At 36.7% G+C, this 26,807-nt stretch overlaps 4 protein-coding genes across 11 annotated transcripts; 2 read left to right on the top strand and 2 right to left on the bottom strand.

The window, feature by feature from the left end:
- Positions 1–7,676: 7,676 nt before the first annotated feature.
- On the bottom strand, positions 7,677–9,649 carry LOC111810511 (zinc finger protein ZAT9-like). The gene has a single exon (XM_023697218.1). It carries the CDS (start codon positions 8,663–8,665, stop codon positions 7,820–7,822), a length of 846 nt encoding a protein of 281 aa, XP_023552986.1. The 5' UTR covers positions 8,666–9,649; the 3' UTR covers positions 7,677–7,819.
- Positions 9,650–12,230: 2,581 nt separating this feature from the next.
- Positions 12,231–14,125, top strand: LOC111810543 (putative pentatricopeptide repeat-containing protein At5g47460). Its single transcript, XM_023697256.1, has one exon. It carries the CDS (start codon positions 12,261–12,263, stop codon positions 14,055–14,057), a length of 1,797 nt encoding a protein of 598 aa, XP_023553024.1. The 5' UTR covers positions 12,231–12,260; the 3' UTR covers positions 14,058–14,125.
- Positions 14,126–15,014: 889 nt separating this feature from the next.
- Positions 15,015–17,535, bottom strand: LOC111809723. 7 transcript variants are annotated; one of them, XR_002817288.1, is made up of 5 exons: positions 17,327–17,535; positions 17,044–17,222; positions 16,401–16,504; positions 15,801–15,842; positions 15,015–15,411 (listed from the first exon to the last, which is right to left on the bottom strand). XR_002817288.1 is itself a non-coding variant. In XM_023696119.1 (4 exons), the coding sequence occupies exons 1-3, from the start codon at positions 17,479–17,481 to the stop codon at positions 15,823–15,825; spliced, it is 294 nt and encodes a 97-aa protein (XP_023551887.1). In that variant the 5' UTR covers positions 17,482–17,535; the 3' UTR covers positions 15,015–15,411; positions 15,801–15,822. The 7 variants fall into 7 exon arrangements, 3 of the variants coding, with proteins under 3 accessions (XP_023551887.1, XP_023551885.1, XP_023551886.1); XR_002817290.1 differs by having other exon boundaries at positions 17,104–17,222; XR_002817289.1 differs by lacking the exon at positions 15,801–15,842.
- A 2,271-nt stretch (positions 17,536–19,806) lies between these two features.
- On the top strand, positions 19,807–26,447 carry LOC111810256 (O-fucosyltransferase 29). Of its 2 annotated transcripts, XR_002817390.1 has the most exons (10): positions 19,807–20,557; positions 20,696–20,786; positions 22,022–22,098; positions 22,294–22,382; positions 22,499–22,688; positions 22,957–23,138; positions 24,739–24,841; positions 24,939–25,267; positions 25,651–26,024; positions 26,195–26,447. XR_002817390.1 is itself a non-coding variant. In XM_023696909.1 (9 exons), the coding sequence occupies exons 1-9, from the start codon at positions 20,438–20,440 to the stop codon at positions 25,910–25,912; spliced, it is 1,443 nt and encodes a 480-aa protein (XP_023552677.1). In that variant the 5' UTR covers positions 19,807–20,437; the 3' UTR covers positions 25,913–26,447. The 2 variants fall into 2 exon arrangements, 1 of the variants encoding a protein (XP_023552677.1); XM_023696909.1 differs by having other exon boundaries at positions 25,651–26,447.
- Positions 26,448–26,807: the final 360 nt, after the last annotated feature.

The following is a 26,807-nucleotide window of genomic DNA, read 5'->3' as shown; positions in this document are numbered from 1 at the left end:
TTTTTTTTTTTTTTTTTTTTTTAATTAATCTCTAAAATATATTTTTTTTATTTTTAATATTTTCGTATTAATTTTATTTTTATAATTAATTAATTGGGATTAATAATAGGTGTGTTTAGTAATGTTATCCTGTTTCTTATTTCTTATTTTAAAAATATTTTTTAAAGAATTATTTTAGATATAAATTATCTAAAATGACTTTTCTATTAATAAATAGTCATTTTTTAATAAGAAATAGAAATATATATATATTTAATTCGACATGAAAATAAGAATTAAATAATTAATTTATTTTTTAGTCAAATAATTTTTTTTTAATTTCAAACAATAGAAAACAAAAATGCTGCCTTCCCACGTGAAAAACATGATTTCTCTCTCCTCATAATTTTCTCTCTCTTATCTTTTTTTTTTTCCTTTTAAAAAATATTAAAAACCATATGTAAAATAATATATATATACATGCATGTTTGTTATATATGTTAGACGAACACGACTCTCTACAATGGTATGATATTGTCCACTTTGAGCATAAGCTCTCATGGTTTTGCTTTGAGTTTCCCCAAAATGTCTCGTACCAATTGAGAGAGTATTCATTGATTATAAATCCATGATCATTCCATAAATTAGCCAATGTGGAACTTTCATCATCCAACACCTCCTTTCGAACAAAGTACGTCTCCCCCTAATCGAGGCTCGACTCCATTTTCTTTTGGAGTCCTTTGTTCGACATTTGAGGATTAGCACAACTAAGTTTAGAGCATGGCTTTGATACCATGTTAGACGAACACGACTCTCCACAATGGTATGATATTGTCAACTTTGAGCATAATAGGACTTTCATCATCCAACAAGATGCACGTAAAATATTATAAAACATATATATGGTAACAAAAAAATTAATAAAATTTCCAAGAAGAATAATATTAAGGTTTAATTTTTGTCCAAATGGGGCAAGTTTTTGAAGAACGTTAATTTTGTGCATGGACTAGAATTAATTTCATACCAAGTTTGATTTCATTGAAATTAACAATTTTTTTTCTAGGAGTTACCATTAAATTGTCGGTTTAATTAAATAAAAATTGGAAGTTTTTATGAATTTTTCGAATATTCATACGATATAATATCATTAACCTTTAAATCGTTCTATTGAAAGATTACCAATTTAGTTTTGGGGATTATTGGGAGTGAGTCCCACATTGGTTAATTTAGAGGAAGATCATGGGTTTATAAGTGAGGAATACTATCTCTATTCGTATGAGGCCTTTTGGGAAGCCCAAAGCAAAATCATGAGAGTTTATGTTTGAAGTGGATAATATTATACCATTGTGGAGAGTCGGGATTTCTAACATGGGTATTAGAACCATGCCCTAAACTTAGCTATGACAATGAATCCTCAAATATCGAACAAAGAGGGTATATTTTGTTTGAGGGCTTGAGAGAAAGGAGTCGAGCCTCCATTAAGGGGAGAATTGTTGAGGATTATTGGGAGTGAGTCCCTAAGAGGCGGCTATCCGAGAGGCTCATAAGCGATTATTGGGAGTGAGTCGATTATTGGGAGTGAGTCCCTAAAAGGCGGCTATCCGAGAGGCTCATAAGCGATTATTGGGAGTGAGTCCCTAAAAGGCGGCTATCCGAGAGGCTCATAAGCGATTATTGGGAGTGAGTCCCTAAGAGGCGGCTATCGGAGAGGCTCATAAGCGATTATTGGGAGTGAGTCCCTAAGAGGCGGCTATCGGAGAGGCTCATAAGCGATTATTGGGAGTGAGTCCCTAAGAGGCGGCTATCGGAGAGGCTCATAAGCGATTATTGGGAGTGAGTCCCTAAGAGGCGGCTATCGAGAGGCTCATAAGCGATTATTGGGAGTGAGTCGATTATTGGGAGTGAGTCCCTAAAAGGCGGCTATCCGAGAGGCTCATAAGCGATTATTGGGAGTGAGTCCCTAAAAGGCGGCTATCCGAGAGGCTCATAAGCCTCAGGAAGGCGGCTTATAGCGGTGGGCTTGAGCTGTTACAAATGGTATCAGAGCACTTTGTTCGAGGGACTCGAGAGAAAGAAGTCGAGCCTCGATTAAGGGGAGGATTGCGCGGTGGGCTTAAGCCTCTCAAGAAGGGCTTATAGCGGTGGGCTTGAGCTGTTACAAATGGTATCAGAGCACTTTGTTCGAGGGCCTCGAGAGAAAGGAGTCGAGCTTCGATTAAGGAGAGGATTGCTGAGGATTATTGGGAGTGGGTCCCTAAGAGGAGGCTATCCGAGAGGGCTTATAGCGGTGGACTTTTGAGTTGTTACAAATGGTATTAGACACAAACATTTTAAAAATTTGGAAGCCCAGAGCACGATGTGCTAGACACGGTTAACCTCTCCCTATCACAAACAAAATGGTATTAGACACAAACATTAAGCCTCTCAAGAAGGGCTTATAGCGGTGGGCTTGAGCTGTTACAAATGGTATCAGAGCACTTTGTTCGAGGGCCTCGAGAGAAAGGAGTCGAACTTCGATTAAGGAGAGGATTGCTGAGGATTATTGGGAGTGGGTCCCTAAGAGGAGGCTATCCGAGAGGGCTTATAGCGGTGGACTTTTGAGTTGTTACAAATGGTATTAGACACAAACATTTTAAAAATTTGGAAGCCCAGAGCACGATGTGCTAGACACGGTTAACCTCTCCCTATCACAAACAAAATGGTATTAGACACAAACATTAAGCCTCTCAAGAAGGGCTTATAGCGGTGGGCTTGAGCTGTTACAAATGGTATCAGAGCACTTTGTTCGAGGGCCTCGAGAGAAAGGAGTCGAACTTCGATTAAGGAGAGGATTGCTGAGGATTATTGGGAGTGGGTCCCTAAGAGGAGGCTATCCGAGAGGGCTTATAGCGGTGGACTTTTGAGTTGTTACAAATGGTATTAGACACAAACATTTTAAAAATTTGGAAGCCCAGAGCACGATGTGCTAGACACGGTTAACCTCTCCCTATCACAAACAATTTAAAAATCTGGAAGCCTAGAGCATGAGTGCAAATGAGGACGGAGCCCCCAATGTGGTAGATTGTGAAATCCCACCTGGTTAACCTCTCCCTAGCACAAACATTTTAAAAATCCGGAAGCGGGAAAATAAAAGTCAAAGGACAATATCTAAAAGTCAAAGGAAGATAAAAAGAACTAAAAATAAATGGTAGAATTTCAAGAGATTTTGTATAACTAAATGAAAACACCGAAATCTTCCCTCCAACTTCAGTCTAAAAAGTTTCCCTCCAATTAACACGTTAAATGGAGCGAAAACAACCCATTCCCCTGTTGCCCAAAGCTTCATCTCCTCGATACCTCGTAAGTTCATCTCGATCTCCGGAACTTTTTCTACTTTTTCTTTATACAGATCGATAATCCAGATATATTTATCTCGTCGCAGATTAAACCAGAGCCGACATCGATTGCAAGCCGAAATCCTTCTATATGTGTAATCTCGCCTCAGCGATCGTTGGATTTATCACATTGGAGCGTGATTTCGACATTGAGGCAAGTAAATTTCATTTTGAATTGCAAATAATTGCCCCTACTATGAAGAAATTATGCTGTTATTTGAGTTTCGTGAATTCACCGATGGATTTCTTCGCTATATTGCGATTTGATTATATTCTTTAGAAGTTCTATCCTCGAGTGGCCATTTCTGATCTCCGCTCTGGTTGAGCTTTGTTGAATAATTTAGTTTCTTCTGAACCAAATTGACCATAGAAGCGACACAATTAGCTTAAGGTCGCTTTTAGATAATTCCCTAGCCACCAGTGATCATATATCCATAAGATTCACAATATTAGACTGTTGAAAGGTATCGATCGAAGGCCAATCCTTCCACACCTGTCTGATAGATTAACAGAGCCCTAGGGCACGAAGAACATTCTCCCCCTTTTGCCAAAGTCAGCAGGGTCAACTCTGAGGAATGTATTGGATAGGTCTCCAAATTTTAAAGTGTTAACAGGTTTTTGAACTTTAATCATGTCTAGTATAAGATTTAAGTGTTAGACGCATTTTTCGAAGTTCATATATCTTTATTAGACATGAATTTAAGAATTTATAAGTTTACCATATGGTTGGAGCGCATCTGAACATGTTATTTATTGAGTTATACTCGAATCGACTAAAGAGCTTTAATTTTTATAGATATAAAAATACTGAGAAGAGATGAGATGAGGTATATTAAAAGTAAAATAGTTGCTGAACTAATGAGCTTGTGATCGTTCGAATCTCTCGAGTTTTTCCTTGGTATGAACATCATCTTACAGAAAACTAGTTTTGATTACTCTTTGGTTTAAGTTAGAAGGCAAGAAGTTTGCTATCCAATGCCAATTTACGAGAATAAACCTGAAATGTGGTCTTCTTCATACACCCATCTTTTACTAAGTTATCATTTCCAATATACCCATTTGCCCGTTTTAGAGCGACATGTCTTCTCGAAAGAATACTTCAGGTTAGTGAAGGTCTTCATCTTAGTTTTACATGTTGAACACAAAATTGTTGTGGAAAACATTCATACTTTTATTAAAACCAATAAAAAAGAGATTAGAAGACACTCAATAGAATATTACTATAATTTGCTTTGCTTAAGATTGCTTGAAATGAAAATAGTAAGGTCGAGAGTTATTTATAGTGTAAGCCAGATGATTTATTCCTTAAATATCTGAATATTTATTTGTAAAATACCTAGATATCTTTATTCTTAAAATACCTAAATCATTTTCCTAAATACGAAGATAATGGTCTCGTACAATTATTGAGTTTGATACTATCAGGTTAGTGATGATCTTTTAACATTATAGAATACATTTAGCTTCAAGATTTGTGGATAATAAAAAGAAAGGGTTCAACAAATGATTCTTTACATATATTCTTAGTCCAGGTAACTTGATAAAAGTATAGGTTAATTATCCTTCAATTATATTTATTTTTTTCATTTTTTTTAATTTGGCATATGCTATAGTTTTTTAATCAATTTTTATGATTAATTGTCTCTGTTCTTGAAGATTTGAATTTCTTACTTATGTTCAGATGATATATATACTCTAAGTAATTGAGTTTTCTTTCTCGAGATTAACTTTTAGAGTTTTATTTGTGTAATTTGTTGTTAAAGTATAAGGTTTGCTTGTCTTAAGATACACTCTTTGAATTAGTAGACTTAGAAACTCCACATTTTGCATAAGGTATCAACTCATTTATTTGCATCATTCAAAACCCAAGTTTATTTAAATCTAGACTCTTCCCACTACAAGGTGAAATTAGGCTAAATTTGAATTCAGTGGATGGTCGATCATCTATACCCATTGACTAATACACTAACACAAGTCCTTTTAAGGAATTTTATCTTCTTTCACACGTAGTTCTAAGAAAATTCTTAGGAGATCATCTAACATAAAAGTTTTTCTAGTAAAACACATTTAACCATATAGTTGCTATAGTTGAGCCATTTGAAACAAAGGTGCATCCGATTGGTATAGGTAGTAACCTTTATTTATTTCAAGTTTATCTTCATGATCCTTCAAATTCAAAGGTTTAAAAATATATAAATTCTATCAAAAGTTGCAATATTGCATTTAAGACGGGAAATCGGGCTCGTCTCTTGTTTTATTTTCCATTTAAGATTATAGTTTTGAAATATTTATGAAAATATTAGAAATATATAAATGTAAAATGTAAAAAGATAATATTAGAAAATGGATATTAATAGATCCAATGCGATGCCATGCGTCGTACAAAACAAACATCCCATAGAAAGCTCTATTGTATTGACCATCATGATTAGACTGAGTATTAAATATTCTTCCAAATTGTCACTTGTCAGCCACTTCGGCGGTGCCCTACCAGTTTTGCATAAACCCTGCCATAACTTTCGCTCACCCAATCACCCTCTCAATTTCCCTTTTTGCCCTCCTCTATTACAATTTTACCCCTACACTATACAAAATAACCTTCAAACCTAAGCTACCATACTAAATGTTTCAATGGATCTCATTTTTTCATGTTTTTGTTTATAAGTTTGAAGAAATCTATTAACCCCACCACGATTCATTCAATCTTTTCGCTCAAATTTTACTATCATCCGACAAAAAAGTTTAGAGTACCATCTCTCTTGATTTGTCTTTGGGTCTGCGTACTAAGAGCAATTCAAACAAAGAAGAGTTTGGTTTGAATTTAGACTTGACCTACTTATCAGCTACTATGTCTGGAAATGGCGCCAGGCAAGGTCTTTGTTGTGTCCCTCTGCTGTGACTTGAATTTGATTCTAACGGTCAGCATAGATTGTTGAACACAACTCTTGGTAGGAAACACTAGCATAGATTGTTGAACACAACTCTTTGTAGGAAACACTAGCATAGATTGTTGAACACAACTCTTTGTAGGAAACACTACAAGACGTTTCTAAAATACTACTCTTTGTGTTTTTTTTAATGAAAAACTAATAGAGTGGATGAATATTTTTTTTAGCAGAAGTTAAACAATTTATTCTCAAAATTTATCACATTTTCTAAAATATCTAAATATTTTTCTTAAATAGTTAGACATCTTTATTTCTGAAATACCTAAATCATTTCCTGGAAATAAATATGCAGTGTACTACAATTATTGAGTTTGACCTTATTAGAGTAATGATTATATTTTAACATAGATTTCATTTTCTTTCTCTACTTACAGAATCCGCTAGAATATTAATAACGTGCAATTTAGGTTTAGAAACAAAACTATGAATACATGCTAACTAAAACACCATTTATATGGCACATGATAATATTTATGCAAAATCTATTATAAAAAAAAAAATTGAAATTCAAACAAAGCCTAGGGTTCATAATGATTTAAGCTTTCCCCATAAAACAAGCATACACCCACCACGTTGCATCATTTTATTCCTATTATATGCTTGTTATGTCAAAGCCTAGGATGGCTAAATAGAAACTTGGGGATTGCTAGAAATTAGTTAAGCCAAGTCCAACTATATTGTTTGTTTTGGTTAGTTATGCATCGTCACAGTCTCGTAGTTTTATTCACACTCTAATGTTTCGTTCTCTAACAGTGGAATTTCACAATCCACACCTCTTGGAGGTCACACTCTAATGTTTTATTCTCTTCTCTAACCGATGTGGGATCTCATAATCCACCCCTCTTGGAGGCCACACTTTAATGTTTCGTTCTCCTCACTAACCGACGTGTGATCTCATAATCCACCCCTCTTGGGGGCCACCGTTCTCTCTGAGACGGGGACACTAATCAGGCATACCGCCTGGTGTCTAGCTTTAATACTATCTGTAACAACCTAAGCCCACCACTAGTTGTCCGCTTTGGCCTTTTACATATTGTCATCAGCTTCACAGTTTTAAAACGCATCCACTAAAGAGAGGTTTCCACAAATTTACAAAAAAAAAAATGTTTCGTTCCTTTCTCCTCCAAATTCATAATCTAAAATTTAAAAATTAAATAGAATTTTTAGGTATGTCTATAAACTTTCAAAAATGTCGTTTAAATTTTTTATTTTGTGTCAAAGAGCTACTTAATAAAGTGTTCCAACATTTAATTTGTATTCAATAGATTTTTTTTAAAAAAAATTATGATTCTTTAATCTACTTGTTGGTAGATCTAGTTAACATAAAATTAAAATTTATATGTTATAATTATTTAATTTATAAGAATTTGAGCATAAACACATTCAATAAATCTTTTGAACAAGAATATTACAAGCAGGATGAAAATAGAGATTGAACTAAACAAATGTTGAAAATAAAAGAACAAAATATCTCATATGAATCAAATAGTATTTTTAAAAGAAAAATACTATAAATGATCATACAAAAGAAACTACACTGTAATCATCTTCTTCCAGTGGAGCTGGCAAATTGAGATCCAAACCGATCTCAAGCTTCCTAGAACTCCCATCAATGGCGGCTCTGATCGAACCCTGTAAATGGGATCTTTTATGTCCCCCTAAAGCTTGTCCAGACCCAAACACTTTACAACAATAACAACATTTAAAGATCTTCCACTCACCTCCATTAATCCCATCTTCTTCCCCTTCATTTCTGCAAACTTTTCTGTGCCCAACCAGAGCCCTGTTCGATCGGAAAGATTTCCGGCATTTCCCACATCGGAAACTTTTCCCCACCGGCGTCCGACTCTGTTCCTTCCCCTGTTCCATCGAGAGCATTACGAGACAGATGGCGACGTCTTCCTCCGGCGAGGTGTCGGAGATGGAACTCGCAGGCTCCGACGACGGCGGTGACTCGGACTTGAATCTCCGAGTTCGTTTAGAGCGCCGCCGAGTTGGATTCTTTGACTCGGTTTCGCTTTCTCTGTCTTGGACGGTGGAGATCCAGAGCATTTCTGGATCTGGTGATCTGAGGGTTTTGATGGGATTTTCATGTTCAATGGAGAAAGTGGCTAAATGGGCTTTCATATGGCCGCCTAATGCTCTGCCATTGACGAAGCTTCGAGAGCAGAGCTTGCATTTATGGCCCTCCGCCATTGTTGCTCTGTTACAGAAACAGAGGAAGAAGAAGAAGAAGAAGAAGAAAAAGCTCCGTTTTTTTCTCTGTCTAGGAAGGTGGAGAAGTGAAGGAAGGGATTGAGGGAGTTGAAAGTGGAGAGAAATGAGTAGGTGACAAGCATTCCTCCACCAAAAAGACATCCACATAGCCCAAAGTTATGATTTTTAATGCTTCTTTTCATTTTCCTTCCACATTTTTAAATAAATAGTCCCAGGTCTTACACCATTTAGTGTCGGGCTCTTATACCATTTGTAACAGCCCAAACCCACATTCAATGTCTGCCTGTACACCGTCCAGTGTCAAATCATTCGTAGCAGCTCAAGCTCACGTCCAGTGTCTAGCCTTATTATTTGTTACCGCCTAAGCCCACATGCACTGTATAGCTCTACACCGTCCAATATCAAACTATTTGTAACAACCCAAACCTACATCCAAGTGTGTGCCTCTACACCGTCCAGTATCAAATCATTTGTAACAGGCCAAACCCACATTCAATGTCTGCTTGTACACTGTCCAGTGTCAAATCATTCGTAACAACTCAAGCCCACGTCCAGTGTCTAGCCCATTATTTGTTACCGCCTAAGCCCATATCCACTATATGGCTCTACACCGTCCTGTATCAAACTATTTGTAACAACCCAAACCCACATTTAGTATCTACCTCTACATCGTCTAGTGTCAAATCATTTGTAACAGCCCAAGCCCACGTCCACTGTCTAGCTCTATTATTTGTAACCGCCCAAGCCCACATCCAGTGTATGGCTCTACAGCGTCCAATGTCAAACCATTTGTAACAACCCAAACCCACGTCCAATGTCTGTCTCTACTTCGTCCAGTGTCATACCATTTGTAACGGCCCAAACACATGTGGTGTCTGGTTCTGATACCATTTTTAACAGCTCAACCCCACGTTTAGTGTATGACTCGTGTACCATTTGTAAAAGCCTAAACTCACCGCTAGCAGATATTGTCCGTTTTGCTCGTAACAAATTGTCGTCAGCCTCACGGTATTTAAAAACACGTCTACTAGAGAGAGGTTTCTACACCTTTATAATAAATGTTTCGTTGATTGATGTAGGATGCGTTCATTTTGATTGTTGCACTTCAAATTTTTGTTCATGTCTTTTTAAAACCTCAATTTTAGTCTCTAAACTTTCAAATAAAAACATTTTTTCATACCTATTTGTAAAACTTACGGTAATATTTTAATAAATTTAGTGAATAAAGTATCTGTCTTGATATCTAACTTCTCGAAATATCTCATGTGTTATTGATTAGGGCGAAAACATATGTAACCAAAGTTAATACTCGTTCTTGATTATTAGATTACCTTATCGAGCACTATTGCTTTTTCTGCAATAAATCAAACAAACAGGGCTCCTTTGGTCTACTCTAGAATCATCATCGTCGGTGTAATCTATCTCATTTCACTATTTCGAACTTTTACAGGAAGGTTTTTCATACTATCTTCTTCTACCCATCTCGTAGTGGAAGCTCTTTACCCTCCCGATAATGAGGGCTCTATAGTCTTAGAAAGCACGCAAACGTGCTTTTTTTTTAAAAAAAATAAAAATAAAAATAAAAATAAAGTAAATAACTATTAAATTTTAATGATGGAGAGTCATTAGGGAAAGTATTTTCCTTTAATAAAATTCATTGACTTGTGTTTTAAGCTTTTATTGGAATATTATGATTCAAATAAAGGGCAAATATTAATAATAAGAAAATAATATTAATTCTTCATTGAAAATACAAAATCAAAATTTTAAAATATATATTTAATTAATATTTATTTATTGTCGTTGGTGAGGGGAACGAAGAATCCTTTATAAGGATGTAGAAACTTCTCCCTAAGAGACACGTTTTAAAATCATAAGGTTGACTGTGATATATAACGGGCCAAAGTGGACAATATCTACTAGTGGTGGACTTGGACTGTTACACTCTCGTTACAATGAATCTGAATGAATTTGCTCCATCTAGGTTGACATCCTATTCTCGAGGGGTGGAAAGTCATTTTGGTATACCCGAGAATCGAAAATTAGAGATATACATATGACTCGATAACCCGACTAATTTGAACTATCCAGGTTGAGTTAGATTTTTCTTTTTCCTCAGTTTTGGTTGGGTTGAATTTTTGGAAAACCGAAAATTGGGTTTGTTCGTATTAATATTACATGTACAATAGATGCGCAAGATTTTTTTAAATAAAAAAAAATAACCCGACAACCCAACCGAATCCAACCCTTTCCAACAAAAAAAAAAAAAAAGGTATTAGATTAGGTCGTGAACTCTATTCTAGTTGTTCGGGTCACCAACCTGACCAACACCAAATTTCGAGTTACTCCAATCTGTATAAATTATGTTTAGATTGATGGATCGAAAGTAATGTTTTTTTGGTTACTGGAGCGCTCGTGTGGAACATTTTTAAATTTTGGGAAAAAGTAGGTCGTAAAAATAAAAAGGGAAGAGTTGGAAGTAGTTAAAAATAAAAGAGGAGAGAGAAAGGGAAGAGAGAGAAAGGAGGTGTGAATTATAATGGCACACAAGTTGTTGGGTTTGTTGCACTTTCTTCCACCCACAAGTCCTTAGATTGTAACATCATGTGATCTTGACTTTATTAATTTCCTCACCAATACTTTTTAATTCAACTTTTATAATTTTATTCTCAATTTAAATATTTCAAATATTTTTTCAACTATTATGCTAGGTCTTAACTGCACGGGTCTCTAAGCTGAACAACCTCTAGTCAATGAAACAATGTAGGCAAGGGAAGTCGGCAAAATGGATCAGTTACCTCGGGAAAAGGATTAGCTCTGGGTCCCAGTCTCGAACCCGTTGGCTGTTGGTGGACTGCTTGAGCTGCTCCCACGACGAGAGTGGGTCGCTGCGTGCCAACCGGGGGGACAGACTGGGAACGGCTCCTTTGAGGACCTTTTCCGAATTTAAAATATATAATAAGTAGAGATAGTTCATTTATTTCATGGGAATCAGTCTCAAACTGGACAGAAAATCCTTATTTAAACGGAGGATGTGGGAATGAGAAGAGATTTCTAGTTGTTAGATAAATGGAACTAGAAACGAAAATTATACTTCTTATATATATATATATATTTTGATATTAAAGTTAGGTTTAGTACATTGTATTAAGGTTAATTTGGCAATAATAAGATTCTTATTGCAACCACCTCTCTATCCTTTTTTCAGCCAATTAGGAATTTTCTTTTTTTAAAAAAAAATATTACAATTTAGAAAATAAAAGGTCTCGGAAAAATACCCGACCCTAGGTTTTGAGTCTAGCTTCTATTTGGTCCTTAAGTTTCAAAATCAAACGTGTTCATGGGTTAGATTGTAACGAGTCGAGTTGTGACATTTTTGTAGACCTAACCCAATTTTTCATATTGTAAATTTTTTCCTCCTTACTCGATAGTTACATGGAGTAAGTCCTTGTTGTTGCCTTTTGCTTACATTCTCATATAACACTAATTTCAATTTCTCAAATCTTGCTTTCAAAACTCTCTTTCGAAATCTCTCTGTCCCTGTTTTTTAAACTTTTTGAACTCGGGTTAGAGACTCGAGTATACGTCGCTTGGTCGTAGGTGACGCAAGAACAAATAGGCTTAACTCACTTGTTGCTTGGAAGTGAGTGGGGGCACAATCGCAAGTCTGTTGCCATAATAAAAGTGGAAAGAGGGCGAGGGAATTAGAGCATTTTGAGATGGAGAATTGATTTGGAAAATTATGCAAAGATCCTTCTCTACCAAATTACAATTATACCTACAAACACAAAACCCACTGCTTCTAAAATTTGCCGCCACAATCTCAATTCAAAATGCCTGCAATTTTCAGCCATGTTTCTCGACCAATTACCAAGATCCATGGACCAGCTTCCGAATGGTTCTTGCCGGTGGCGGCCGCACCGCCGAGTTGGCTCTAGCCGAGGCCTTTCAGGCGCTCAAATGCAACCCAAATGGCTACGCTCTGGTTCAACTGGTTCGAGCCTGCACCACCCACGCCTGGGATTCCTGTGGTCGCCAGCTTCACAGCTACATTTTGCGATCTGGGTTTGCCTCTAATGTCTTCGTGGGCACAGCCATGGTAAATTTCTATGTCAAAAGTGAGTCCTTTGATAGTGCCCATAAGGTGTTTGATGAAATGCCTCAACCAAATTTGGTTTCTTGGAACTCTTTGATTTCTGGTTATGTGCACTGTGGACAGTTTCGCAATGCTTTGTCTTCGTTTATTGCGCTTGATGGGTCTGAAAATCTCGTGGATTCATATTCTTTGTCTGCAGCTTTGAGTGCCTCTGGTCAGCTGGGTTGGCTGATATTGGGTCAGTCGATTCATTCAAAAGCTGTAAAGCTTGGGCTAGAAAACAATACCATTGTTGCTAATTGTTTGATTGACATGTATGGAAAATGCGAGTCTTTTGAAGAGGCAGTTAAAGTGTTTAATGACATGATTGATAAGGATACAATTTCATGGAATTCAGTTATTGCAGCCAGTGCTAGAAATGGAAGGCTAGAACAGGCGTCGAGTTATTTACGACAGATGCCTCGACCCGATACTATATCATATAACGAACTGATAAATGGTTGTGCTCAATTTGGAGATATTGAAGAAGCTGTAGAAATTCTATCAACGATGGATAGTCCGAACTCTTCATCTTGGAATGCAGTGTTAACAGGATATGTTGATGGGGATGAAGCATGGAAGGCTTTGAGTTTCTTCACTAAGATGCACTCGTGCAACATCGGCATGGATCAATTCACATTTTCAAGCATTTTGAGCGGCGTTGCAGGGCTCTCGGCACTGACATGGGGTTCGTCAATCCATTGTTGCATAACTAAACGTGGTTTAGATACATCGACTGTCGTTGGTAGCGCCTTAATCGATATGTACTCCAAATGTGGGCATGTGAACTATGCTGAAACGATATTTCAGTCATTGCCCAAGAAGAACTTGGTGTCTTGGAATGCAATGATCTCGGGTTTGGCTCGAAATGGCAAAACGATGGAAGTGATCCATCTTTTCGAGAAGTTAAAGACGATGAAAGATGTAAAACCTGATAGCATCACATTTCTTAGCCTTCTACTATCATGTTCAGATAACCAGGTTCCATTGGAGACCACAATGCAGTACTTCAAATCTATGATTGAGGATTTTGGTATCAAACCAACTGTTGAGCATTGTTGTACTATGGTTAGGCTAATGGGACAAAGAGGGGATGTTTATAGAAGTAAGAGGCTGATTCATGAATTAGGGTTCGATTCGAACGGGTCGGTTTGGCGAGCTCTTTTGGGTGCTTGTGCTGTTTGGAAGGATTTGAAACTAGCAAAGGTAGCAGCTGCAAAAGTAATAGAATTAGGAGCTGCTGATGATTATGTACATGTTATGATGTCTAACATATTGGCATCTCATGGAAGATGGAGAGATGTGAGAGAAGTTAGGGAGGTGATGAGAAAGAAAGGGGTTAGAAAGGAAACTGGATATAGTTGGTTGATCGAGATGGAAAACGAAAATTCTTCATCAAACTAGTTCGAAGTCTAACAAAGAATTAGGTACAACAGATTTTTTTTCTTTTGCCTAAAGCTTCCAAGTTTCTATTGAGAATACTATTAATGGATTTGTTATAACTAAGTTGTCTTCTAGTTCAATACGTGAGATTGGAATGATTTGAACGTCTGACCACTTGAGTAAAAAATATGAGATCTCACATCGGTTAGAGAAGAGAACGAAATATTCTTTATAAGGGTGTGTAAACCTGTCCCTACCGCAGACGCATTTTAAAAACTGAGAAGAAGTACAACAAGGAAAGCCCAAAGAGGACAATATCGGCTAACGGTGGACTTGGGCTATTGCAAATGGTCTCAAAGTCCAACACCAAGCGATGTGCCAGTGGATTTGGGGGGTCCCGAGATGGGAATGAATGCTAGCAAGGACGCTTGTCTCCAAAGGATTTGGGGGGTCCCGAGATGGGAACGAATGCTAGCAAGGACGCTTGTCTCCAATGGGGATGGATTGTGAAATCCCACATTGATTAAGGAAAACGAAACATTCTCCATAACTGTAAAAACCTCTCTCTAGTAGACGCATTTTAAAAACCTTGAGGAAAAGCAGGGGGGTCCCGAGATGGAAACAATTCCTAGCAAGGATGCTGGTCCAATCCCACATTGATTAAGGAAAATGAAACATTCTTCATAACTGTAAAAACCTCTCTCTCTCTAACAGATGCATTTTAAAAACCTTGAGGAAAAGCGGGAGGATCTCGAGATGGGAACAAATCCTAACAAGGACGCTGGTCCCCAAAAGGGATGGATTGTAAAATCCCACATTGATTAAGGAAAACGAAACATTCTTCAAGTGTAAAAACCTCTCTCTAACATACACATTTTAAAAACCGAGGAAAAGCCCAAAGATGACAATGTGTGGGCAACAAAATTAAGATCATGAATGACAATTTACCGGCCAACGATCTCTTCGTGTACAAGATTATTTCCCAACAAACCTTTCGTGTTAGAATGTCTTAAGCTCGTAGTACAAAATATGGCATGCCTTATTGTCTAGGAGTAAGCAAAACAGCCCCCATTTGTCTACAAGAAATACTATACCACAAACAAAGGAAAATAGTATGATGTCTATTGTATGACAAATATCAAACAACAATGGCAACAAAGGCGAAAATATGATGTCCTGAGTTGCCGGTAAGCACTAGAATCACTATATTCTTATTTCAACACATTCTGTCGTCTGGAAGAATCAAAACTAGTTAACCAAATTGAGCAGTAATGATCACAGTACGTAAATGAAATCCACAACACCATGGCCGACATCCCCTTGACACTGCAACAATCATCCCAAAGAAGTCACCTTGGAACTGATAAGCCCAGCTCTGCAGCCACAGAATACGAATAAATAAGAAAAAACAGACTACGAACATCGGTAGAAATTCTACTGGGAATGAAGTCTTGCAATATGACTCGTATCGTATCTCATTCAATGCAATTGATGCAGCCATCTAGTTCTACAGTTGCAAAGAAAACCATACAGTAGAGTCAACAATGCCAACTGATACATGATCCTCAGGTAATATAGATTTTTCTTTAGTTAGATAGTTGTTCGGTAAGATTAATCGAGGTATGCAGAAATTGGCATGGGAATAAGGGAGTAAAGGTTTCATTACATTTACAGTAGGTAAATCAAAGGAACCCAGAACTAACATCTACGGAACCTTTACACATCACATTTCTAGATTAGTGAAGCATAGAGTGACTGACCCACCTTCAAAAACAGCAAATATGTCTCACGTACCATCAATTGCATCTGGGGCAATGAGAAGTTATGTCATATAGATTATTTGATAAAAGAAATTAATGGGTTGAATGATAAGAACAATCATAAGATTATTTGTGAGTCACAAACATGATGTAAACAAAAATGATGCAGATCACCGAACATTCGAAGCTTTGTTCACATAGCGGATATACAATAAACTAAGACTATGGACAGGACTGGATCATCCCTTTACTCCAATGTAACGATCTCCATGAGAATAGAACAGACTCTTGTTGAGATAATTTCTTTTTCAGGATGATGATAACTAGAGTGAAGCTGATCGATGGGCAAACCTAATTTGTCATTCCATTCTCTTAAATTTGGAGGTTTATTTTCAAGTAAAAAGTATTCTAAGAGAAACTCCTAAGATTTAAAGATTCAGGAATTGATTACTACTAAATGAGAAAGTGTGCGACTCAAACATTTCATAAGGAAATTAAAAGTGGCGCCAACCCACAACTGACAGAGACCACTAGTTCCTAACAGTGATAGAAATCTGAATATCATCGACATTTTAGGACTACTATGAGATGATTAGTAATGTACTTGTAATCGATCCACTGCACCATAATCAGAAGGCTCCATAAACTTCCAATCTATTTCTTTATGCATCATAATCGATTCGCATATAGACATTCGATATTATGTGCCTGCAGGAACCAAATACTCCAGTCAGTTTCAAGGTCCCCAGTCAACAACCAAAGTCTTTCTATTCATTCAATCCTTATCGTTCTACAACTAATTTTACTCGAGAAATTGACCAATCGAACTGGGGACAAAAGTTGAAACCAATAAACAACGAAACTAGATACTGAACACAAGGACCAAACCTACCATGGTTTTACTTCCTGGGATGGTTAACTTTGAAATTCTTGCTTAGCCTCCCATCTTCTACATAAGTTGATCGACAACCTCCTAAAGTATAGGTAACAATCCAGTATTCTAAACTTCCAAACTAAAATTGCACCAATTTATAACAGAATGACGTCAAAGAAAACCCCCCGAGAATATCAAATGTGTGATCACGGAATATGGTTGATACTTCCTACATAATCTCCAAGATTTTCGGAACAATACACCAATATCCAAGAGAACAAGAATCAGCAAATACCAACACAAGGACACTGAAAGACAACTATAGCGCAAGAAAAGGAAATGTCCGCAGATAATGCATAAAAAAGCTACTCACACTTCAAAAGGAAGTACAATATTTCATGTTAGAGGCTGGGAGAGGTGCAGCAGAGAGTACCCTGAGAAAGCGCACGACAACTCCTCGAATTTGTACTCAGACATGAAATCATTCTCGCTCCAGCAACCGCGTTGTGAAAAGGCAAAAGAGATTGCACGCATCCCAGCTCCGACGGGGACCTAGTAGTAGATCAAGAAGTTTTGAAAAAGAACAAACAAAATATTGAAACAACTCACAACAAGATACACAAAACAAGAAGAAATGAAAGGATAACCAGACTTACTTGGCGAGCGAGAACCGGCGAACAGATGGTGCAGTGGAATTGAAAGGTAAAGTGAACGGAGAAGATGAAGCTTTGGGTGGAGAATTTGTACGAACAACTGTTCTAAAGGAAGATTGAGAGATTCTGCTCGCAATTCTTCGGCATGCGGAAGCCATGAAAGAAGATGAGAGATCTGTAAATTCTGCAAGAAACGACTGACCTGAAGGGGTTAAGGGTTTTAGAACTGTAATAAAATAAAATAAAATAAAATAAAATTCATTTAAATTTTGAAAAAAGAAAAAAGAAAAAAAGAGAGATGGGCTGGGCTTTCTGAATTGGGCTGGGCTTTCTACATTGGGCTGGGCTTTCTGAATTGTGCTGGCCCAACCCATCATCCTTTGTACTTTGCATTTCAAGGCCCTAAACCCATTTAGTTTCAAATTTATAATTCTTTTCCATTAATTTTTCATTTTCTTTTCTTTTTATTAAAATTCAAAACTGAGTAAAATTATTAATATGGTAATTTAAATTAATAAAAATATTATTAAACATTACATTTTATCTCAAAAAATACCCGAAACTTTCAAAATTTTCAATAATACCCTTATCCTTTAAAAAAATACACGTGTTCAAAAAATATCCCGAGTTTTTCAAATTTTCATTAATACCCTTAAACTTTTTTAAAAACTTTAAAAAAACACCTTTAATATTTTTAAAAAAATTTAAAAACACTTTTAAACTTTTTTTTTTAAATATTAAAAAATACATTTGCGGTAATAATCACGTTTAAAAAATATTCATGAAATTTTAAAAATAAAGTTAAAAGGTTCGGAAATAATTTATGAGACGTCTAGTTTCGTCCATAATATTGACAATAAAAACTTTTTTGACTTTTTTTTTTTTTTAAATAAAATGTGTTAATGCTATGTTTAAAATTTATCAGGCGAGTATTTTTTAAACATAGTACTAACAGTATTTTTAAATAAAACTTATTATTTTTTAATATTGTTTAAATAAATATAAAATGAATATTTTTATTAATTTAGCATTTACCAATTTCCGACTTTCTTTTTATTATTGTTATTTTCAATTCCCCTATATATATAAATTAATTATTAAAAAAATATTAATAATTAGTTTTTAGGGCTTAATATCGCATTAATGTGAATGAGACATGTATCACATGACATACTCTAAATTGAACACGTACATTATGAACGACATTATTGCAAGTAATTTTTATACGACAATATTCATAATCTAAGCATGTGACCACGTACCCATACATACATTAATAATAATGGAGGACCCATAAAATATGTAACGTGTCATGTATTTAAGCTTGCAACATGTTTCATTATTTTGTGGGGTAGGCTCCTTTGAATGAACTTCACTTTAACTCTCGGGTTTCTACAAACAAAGGGGTTGTCCTTTCTATTGAGCTCGATTTCGATTTAGTATCCTATTTATTCAGGACGGATAGTGTAAACTCTAATTCGATTCCAAAGATCTAATCGTTCGGGTCCCTCTTATGTAGCCTAAGTATTAATTGTGACAACATGTACCGTCATAAAATGTGTGACCTAAAAGATTAATTGTGAGATCCCATGTCGGTTGTAGAGGGGAACGAAACATTCCTTATAAGGGTGTGGAAACCTTTCTTTATCACAGTGTTTAAAATCATGAGACTGATGATGATATGTCATGGGTCAAAGCCGATAATATTTGCTAGTAGTAGGCTTGGACTGTCACAAATGGTATCACAGCCGGACACCGGGTGGTGTGCTAGCGAACGCTAGTGGTAGTGGATTGTGAGATCTCACATCAATCAGAGAGAGGAAGGAAACATTCCTTATAATGGGTGTGAAAACCTCTCCTTAGTAGATGAGTTCTTCGATTATGAAACTGATAATACTAATAATATATATATATAAAGTATTATTTTTTTTTAATAAATATTTAATTACTTGTATTTAATAAGTTTCTGAATTAAATAAAAAAAAATCAAATAAATCCCTATAATCTCATATTTAGATCTCTTACCATATTCAACCATTTTCAATTAAATAAATTTATTTAATATAATTTTTTTTATTAGACATAATAAATTTAGTAACTTTTAGAAATAAAATAAAAAATAAAAAAAGATTTTAATAATTTTAAAAAATGTAGGAGCTAAACTAGAAATTAAAAATTAACCATTTATTCAATTTATTATTATATAGACAAAACAAAAATTATAATTTAATTTAAGAAAAAATTTAAATTTAAAAATTCGTTAAATTTTCAATTTTTTTTTTTTTAAAATTTCAATTTAATTTATATGACTGAATTAAATATTTTTTAAAAATGTTAAATATATGAATTTATTTATTTGTCGGTTAAGAAAAAAAATGGAAAATGAGGGTGAAATCTCAATTTTGCCCTCAGGCAAAATAGAAAATTACCAAAAGGGCGTCGGCAATATTGGACTGCCGTCAGTCAGGTGGGTGAGTGATCTTCATCGGGTTTCCTTTTCCTTATAAGGCGGACTGAAAAACCCATTTCTCCTTCCTCCCGTTTCCAGTTATCGATCGCCTTCGCTTGAATCACCATTTTCACTTTCATTTCTCTTCAATAATTTCAATTCCCTTTGTAAATCCGCCATTTTCCCCCATTTTCTCTGCTCTAATGTAACCCATTTCGGAATTCCCACCATTTTCTCTGCTCCGATTCAATCCCACGCTCTGTTCCGGCCGATCACGATTTCTTGGGTTTCTACTTGAAGTTTAGCGGCCACAGAGCCCCAATTTCCATACCCTCGTGCTCGCATTTGCATTTGCATCAACATTCTTTGCGTCATTTGTCCCTTTCTCATCGATTACGGTTTGTTTTTCTCTCGCATTCTTCATAAACTCGGAACATTCGGGGATTTCGAGTATGGGTTTTGGTGTTATAATGCTTGTTTGATTGTTCTGGAGGTGGGTTTCATTGGGCGTGGCGAAAGCTTGGAGGTTTTGCTTGATATCAGCGAACCTGGCTCTGTTACAGCCGCAGAGTAGTGGGAATGGCTATGCTTTTAGTAGCAAGAATGTACTGTCGAGATCAACGGGGGCGACATCGGCGCAGAGGAAGGCGACGTTTTCTTGGTCGATGTTGTGTGGTTTGATGCTGTTTGCGTTGGGTTTAATTTCGTTGTTTACGGGCCATGTCGCTTCTGATCTTGAATGGTACTCTCAGCACTTAGTTAACAGGAGGCTCTACTCTAAGCTGGTAATTCTAGTCTGTTTATCTCTGCGCGTTGTGTTTATCATGGGAAATTGTTTGGGGTTTACTCTAAACATACTCGTTGGATGAGCGGATTAGTTCAGCAACAGTTCACTGAAGTTCATCATTGATTTGAATTTCTAGGAGGAAGCTCGTCATAGGGCGATCAATATCTGGGAGTCTAAGCTTTCGAAGAACTATTATGGATGCAGCAAAAGAAGCCCACGTTTTGCTTGTAAGTTGACACAGACAATTACCATCCTTCTCTGTTGGATTTTGACGTTTCTTTTGTAATTGGGTGTTCTTATTTTGAGTTGTTTGTTCATTTTGTGATCTCATTTCAAAATGGTTTTATTCCTTGAAGGTGTCAATTTGGAAAGCTGAAATTCCTATTAAGGCTTTTAGGAGAAGGGTTTAATTGATAATGGCTACTATGGCGTCTGTATGTCTGTTAATTCCTGAAGGATTTGTTGGGATTAGTAGTGCTATTGCCTTTTTTTTTCCTTTTTTGGTATAGGTTACCAAGAGAATTATATATATAGATACCACTTGTCACAATTGCACTTTTCTTGGCAACGGACTTTGTGATTGTGTGGCACTCACTTCTCAACAGAAAGTGAGTTAAGCCAATTTGTATTCGCGTCGCCTATGGCCAGGCAATGTATGCTCAAGCCTCTGGCCCCGATTTGAGAAGAAGGTTTTAAAAAACAGGGGCAAAGAGATTTTGAAAGAGAGTTTGAAAGCAAGGTTGAGTGAGAGATTGAAAACGGTATTATATAGCATGCAAGCAAAGATAACAACAACGACTATAACTTTTCGGGTAGGGAGAATTAGACAACTAGTCACATCCCCCTATAGTACATTTTGAGGCGATTCAGTTTTGGCAAGCCAAGACGTGATTTCGCCGAACGGTCATACAAAATTAGGGGAGAAATCATGTCTAGGCTATATATATATATATAGTTAAGGGTTTATTTCTTTATACCTCTATATTTTTCGTGATTACCTTGGGTTCTTTGGACTGCTGGCATAATGCCTCTATTATCTTGGCTACTAGTTAAATATATGCTGTTCTTTAAATATACTAACAGAAAGGGGACGGTAATGCTTTCTTTTCAGGTATGGTTATCTTCATGCCACCCAAGTTTTTATTTTTCTGTGTGTGGCATTCTTTGTTCAAAATATTAGGTGTCTACTTCTTACCAAGAATCGCCTATCTACGTTTCCGTACTCTCTACTTTAATCGCCTGCTAATTTTTCGTCATGTGCAACGAAGAAATGGGATGATTCTAGTTCTGTTTTGCAAAATCTTTTCAAGGAACATCTAGCTTTTGGTGGACTGTATTAAGAATTTAAACTCCTCGATCTATGGCATGGTCGTTAATTTGTTATTCAACTGATTAGCATTTGACAGACCGTTCATTCTGTTGATATGTCTAGAATCTGATGTGGGTAATAACTCCGTTTCAGCTGCTGTTAAGGAGAGGTCGTCGAATGGCTACTTGCTTATTGCAACCAGTGGAGGCTTGAATCAGCAAAGAACAGGAGTAAGTGATTTCCTTTCTTTCTTTCTGTCTTGGAATGTAGAGTGGAAAATATAATGGCTAAATAACTTTTTATACCTTATCATGATCGAGTTACATATTTGTCTATCAACGTCAGGTTCCAAAAGGTTCTTCCGTCGAAATTTTCCAGTTATTTGTTATCTTCAAAGTTAATGTGAATGCATTTCTTTTTCTTAGATAACAGATGCTGTGGCGGTTGCCCGTATCCTCAATGCTACCCTTGTGGTACCTGAATTGGATCATCATTCCTATTGGAAGGATGATAGGTATTTAAAGAAGATTGGCCTCTTGAGTTGTTGCTTTAACCTTTTTCCTAATATTTTCTATTTTTAATGATATTATCTGTTTATGATTGTTTATGCACATCCGTCTTGGCGTGCAGTGGCTTTGTCGATATTTTTGATGTTGGTTGGTTCATTTCCTCTCTCTCGAAAGATGTGACTATTGTTAAGAGAGTTCCTGATAAAGTTATGCGTGCCATGGAGAAACCTCCCTATACCATGCGTGTCCCTAGAAAATCAGAGCCCGAATACTATCTTGATCAAGTTTTGCCTATACTTTTAAGGAGACGTGTAAGACCGCTTCACTAACATTTGCTAATGCATTCAGAGCTTTTTTTCTGAAAGTTAATTGTTTCATACGTTTTTGCGCACCACTTAAAGATGTTTCTTTGTAAAATGCACAAGGTTTGGTACTCTCGTACTTTCGACATGAAGTACTCGTGTTGAAATTGTATCGTGGTGACATTAAAATATCAGTGTTGCGATTGATTTCTTGCCATATTGAAATTTCGGTTTGATGTCATCACTAAAGCGAGAAATTTGTGATGTAAATCTGCAGGTTGTCCAGTTGACAAAGTTTGATTATAGACTTTCGAATATTCTTGACGAAGATCTACAGAAGCTGCGTTGTCGAGCGAATTATCACGCTTTAAAATTTGTGAAACCTATTGAAGATCTTGGTCACAAACTTGTGAAGAGAATGAGGAAGATGGCGAAACGTTACATTGCCATTCACTTGAGGTTTACTCTCCCTTACCTTATTTAGAATTTTGTTCATATATTTTGCAAAACGCCACTTGGTCCTTCCCTATAGTTTTGTTCAGTATTTGCAGCATCAGTCATCTTCCAATTATTTAAATTCGTTTTTCGTCTTAAATAAGAAGCACGAACAGATACGCTTTTCGCGTAAGAAAAGTGTTTCTTGGTCTGAACTTGATCGTACTGATAATCTGTTGATCATAGATATAAGATGTAGATGGGCACTATTATTCTTATCACCTACATGATCTTATTGCATTGTAGACTACCCAATTATCATCATAAGCTTGACCACTTAACAGAAGGATAAAAGGAGACCTCCATCTGTACAAGTTCTTCAAAGCTATACAAAACCTTTTACTTAAAACTTCAAATGTGATATCCCACACCGGTTGGGGAGGAGAACGAAATACCCTCATAAGGGTGTAGAAACCTCTCCCTACCAGACGCGTTTTAAAGGTCTGAGGGAAAGCCCAAAGAGGACAATATCTATTAGCGGTGGGCTTGAGCCGTTACAAATGGTATTAGAGCCAGGTTTTGGACAATGTGCCAGCGAGGAGGCTGTTTCCCGAAGGGGGGTGGACACGAGGCTGTGTGCCAGCAAGGACGCTAGGCCCGAAGGGGGATGGATTTGGTGGGGGTCCCACGTCGATTGGAGAAATGAACGAGTGCCAGTGAGGACGCTTGGCCTTGAAGGGGGGTGAATTGTGATATCTCACATCGGTTGGGGAGGAGAACGAAACACCCTTTATAAGGGTGTGGAAACCTCTCCCTAGTAGACGCGTTTTAAAGCCTCGAGGGAAAGCCCAAAGAGGACAATATTTGCTAGCGGTGGGCTTAGGTCGTTACATCAAATAACTAGAACTAAAAAGTCATTAGAAAGGTTGGAAGTAACTAAGGCTTACCGCATTAAATGTGCTAATTTCCTCACTGGTGGACACTCGGTAGACGTCTTCTTAAAAAACCTCCTTTTACATCTCAATATCATGTCCCAATGATCTTGATCTTGCCTGTTCAAAAACCACTCCTCTCTTTATATATGGTGGATACCAAGCATTTCTCTTGAGAATCCTTACATCGTGCGTTGAAGGCCAACTTAAACCCAAGCAGCCCGAGAAACATGGCATTTGTTTATTCTCTCAATGATAGTTTGCCTAATTTTAGGGCCTTGGTAACCTCCTTTTTTTATTGTATATTTCATTGATCTATGAAATATCTCTGTTTCTAGGAAAAAGAAAACAAACTTGGAACTTGCTACAGATACTGTGAGAGAATGGAAAGTGAACTATTTAAATGCTATTGGTCCTTATATCACTCAAACAAACTCATCTTTTGTGGCATATGGTGTTTTAATAGGATTATTTTGGTATACGTAAATGGCGATGATAGATAATTTCGATGTCTTTCCCTTTTTGTTTTAATGATCGGATTTCATAGAGTTCGAAGGGCGATGATTACTGATCTTTGTGGAATAGTTGGTTGGATTGGATGACAAACTATCTGTAGTCCTTTTTCTGAGATGACTGATGAGAAGCTAATAGTTTTTGTTTCTTCATAAATGTACCAATTGTTTTGTTTATAGGTTTGAGCCTGATATGCTAGCCTTTTCTGGATGTTACTACGGAGGAGGTGAAAAGGAAAGGCGTGAACTGGGCGAAATTAGGAAGCGATGGGAAACGTTACCTGTGAGTAATATTCCGTAGAACTCTGTATATTTGGACATGTACGATCGATCAGCAATTAGCGAGTGGCTGTGCATAAAATTTCTGTTTTGCTTTACAGGATGTAAGTGAAGAGGAGGAAAGGAAGAGAGGGAAATGCCCACTTACTCCCTACGAAGTCGGTCTAATGCTACGAGCACTTGGTTTTAGAAACGACACTTACATTTATGTTGCGTCTGGTGAAATATATGGTGGAGAAGAAACTCTGAAGCCTCTTAGAGAACTTTTCCCAAATTTCTATACCAAGGAGATGCTTGTTAATGCAGAGCTGAAACCCTTTCTTTCATACTCTTCCCGTCTTGCTGCCATTGACTACATCGTATGCAACGAGAGTAACGTATTTGTCACTAATAATAACGGAAACATGGCGAAGATTCTTGCTGGCGAAAGGTACAAACTTATTCTTTTCTATATTTACGGCATCATTATCAAGAACGAGATTATTTTACTTGTTATCTAGAGTTTGAAAAGGCGGTCTCTTTCGATCTTCCTCTGGTATCTCCTCCCTGACCCTCTTACCATAAGTTCTATATGTTTCTTGGGTTGCTGTTAAATGAGAAGATTCATATGCAAACTCTCGATACCCGAAATGAGAAGATTCGTAAGTTCTATAGTTTTTTGTAGAAGGAATTACTCTAGTGGTTCTAGCAATCAGCCATCCGTAACAAGAGGCGGTTTCGCAACTTTTGTTCTAAGAAAATAACCGAGCGTCTACAACCTTTGTTCATTCCATCTCGACTTGCTAACACTGAGCCATGATTTGTGCATTTTAGGAGGTATTCAGGTCATAAGAGGACGATTAGGCCAAATGCAAAAAGACTGAGCGCTTTGTTCATGGAAAGGAACAAGATGGATTGGGAGACATTCGCCAGAAAGGTGAAGACTTGCCAACGAGGGTTCATGGGTGAGCCTGATGACTTGAAACGTGGTAAAGAATTTCATGAATTTCCTGATTCCTGTATTTGTGAGAAACCTTCCCATCAAAAAATTAAAGAAGATGAAGGCAACAATCACCATGATTTGCAAAAGGAATAGTGGAAAACAGAAGCTTGGTGGAGTTCAAATATGTGTATGGGGGCAATTTTCATCATGCCGACCCTATCGATGTTATATGAAGTTCGATCACCCCTGTCGTCTTCGTCCCATGGTATAGGAAGTTTGATCAATTGTTCATAACTTAGTTCTTTTTCCATAATATCGAGTATGTATAGATGTGTAGTTCTGTCTAAAACGTGCTGCTTTTGCTTCTGCTGCTGCTGCTCTAGTCTCTTATGCGCAAGCTAACACCCGCTGCCCCCTCCTGATTCGTTTTATTAGTTTGTCGAATTATGATATATGAGCTGAACCTACGAGGCGCTATGACTGCATACAGTTCGAATCGACAACGTGCTCGATACAGACAGCCGAATTGATGCCAGTGTTACTGACTCCATGTGATTGAGCCTGTCACTATTTGTGAGCCCAAGGCAATATTGTTATTTTTATCTTTGTTTCTCATCTCAATGTAACTTGTAGTTTTAGAAGTTTTTTTGTTTACATGCAAACATAATGGATCATTTCAGTTTGCCTAGTTCTGGTCTCTAAATTGGTGGATGAATGTTGCAGCCAAACTCATAACTAGACATTCAAGCTTGCAGGAAATTAAGGCGTAGATCGGGTTGGTTTGGATAGGGGCGTTCATGGGTTGAATTGATTCGAATTTGGATATTTTCTAGATTTAATCCAATTGTTTGAGTCTAACCCACCCCGATCATAAAGTATAAAGTTTAGGGTTGAGTTAGCTCCCGTTTAGATCATTTATTAAAAATAATAATAAGAAATGCTTGACTTTTAATATTTTTAAAAGTTGTCTGATAATATGTATCATATCATTAGTAAAAGTGCTTATTTTAAAATAATAATAAATTCGGGTTTTGGTTTAACAACTTTA

This window comes from Cucurbita pepo, chromosome LG14, assembly GCF_002806865.2.
Source record: "Cucurbita pepo subsp. pepo cultivar mu-cu-16 chromosome LG14, ASM280686v2, whole genome shotgun sequence".
Lineage (NCBI taxonomy): Eukaryota > Viridiplantae > Streptophyta > Magnoliopsida > Cucurbitales > Cucurbitaceae > Cucurbita > Cucurbita pepo.
The sequence above is the reverse complement of the archived record's forward strand: the minus strand, read 5'-3'. Positions and strand labels throughout refer to the sequence as shown.

Coding starts and splice junctions, on each gene's coding strand:
- LOC111810511 (XM_023697218.1), bottom strand. CDS start 8,665: ATGTGGATGTCTTTTTGGTGGAGGAATGCTTGTCACCTACTCATTTCT.
- LOC111810543 (XM_023697256.1), top strand. CDS start 12,261: ATGCAAAGATCCTTCTCTACCAAATTACAATTATACCTACAAACACAA.
- LOC111809723 (XM_023696117.1), bottom strand. CDS start 17,481: ATGGCTTCCGCATGCCGAAGAATTGCGAGCAGAATCTCTCAATCTTCC. Junction 17,223..17,326: donor CGCCGGTTCTCGCTCGCCAA/GTAAGTCTGGTT, acceptor ATCTACTACTAG/GTCCCCGTCGGAGCTGGGAT.
- LOC111810256 (XM_023696909.1), top strand. CDS start 20,438: ATGTTGTGTGGTTTGATGCTGTTTGCGTTGGGTTTAATTTCGTTGTTT. Junction 20,787..22,021: donor AAGAAGCCCACGTTTTGCTT/GTAAGTTGACAC, acceptor ACTCCGTTTCAG/CTGCTGTTAAGGAGAGGTCG. Junction 24,842..24,938: donor AGCGATGGGAAACGTTACCT/GTGAGTAATATT, acceptor TTTGCTTTACAG/GATGTAAGTGAAGAGGAGGA.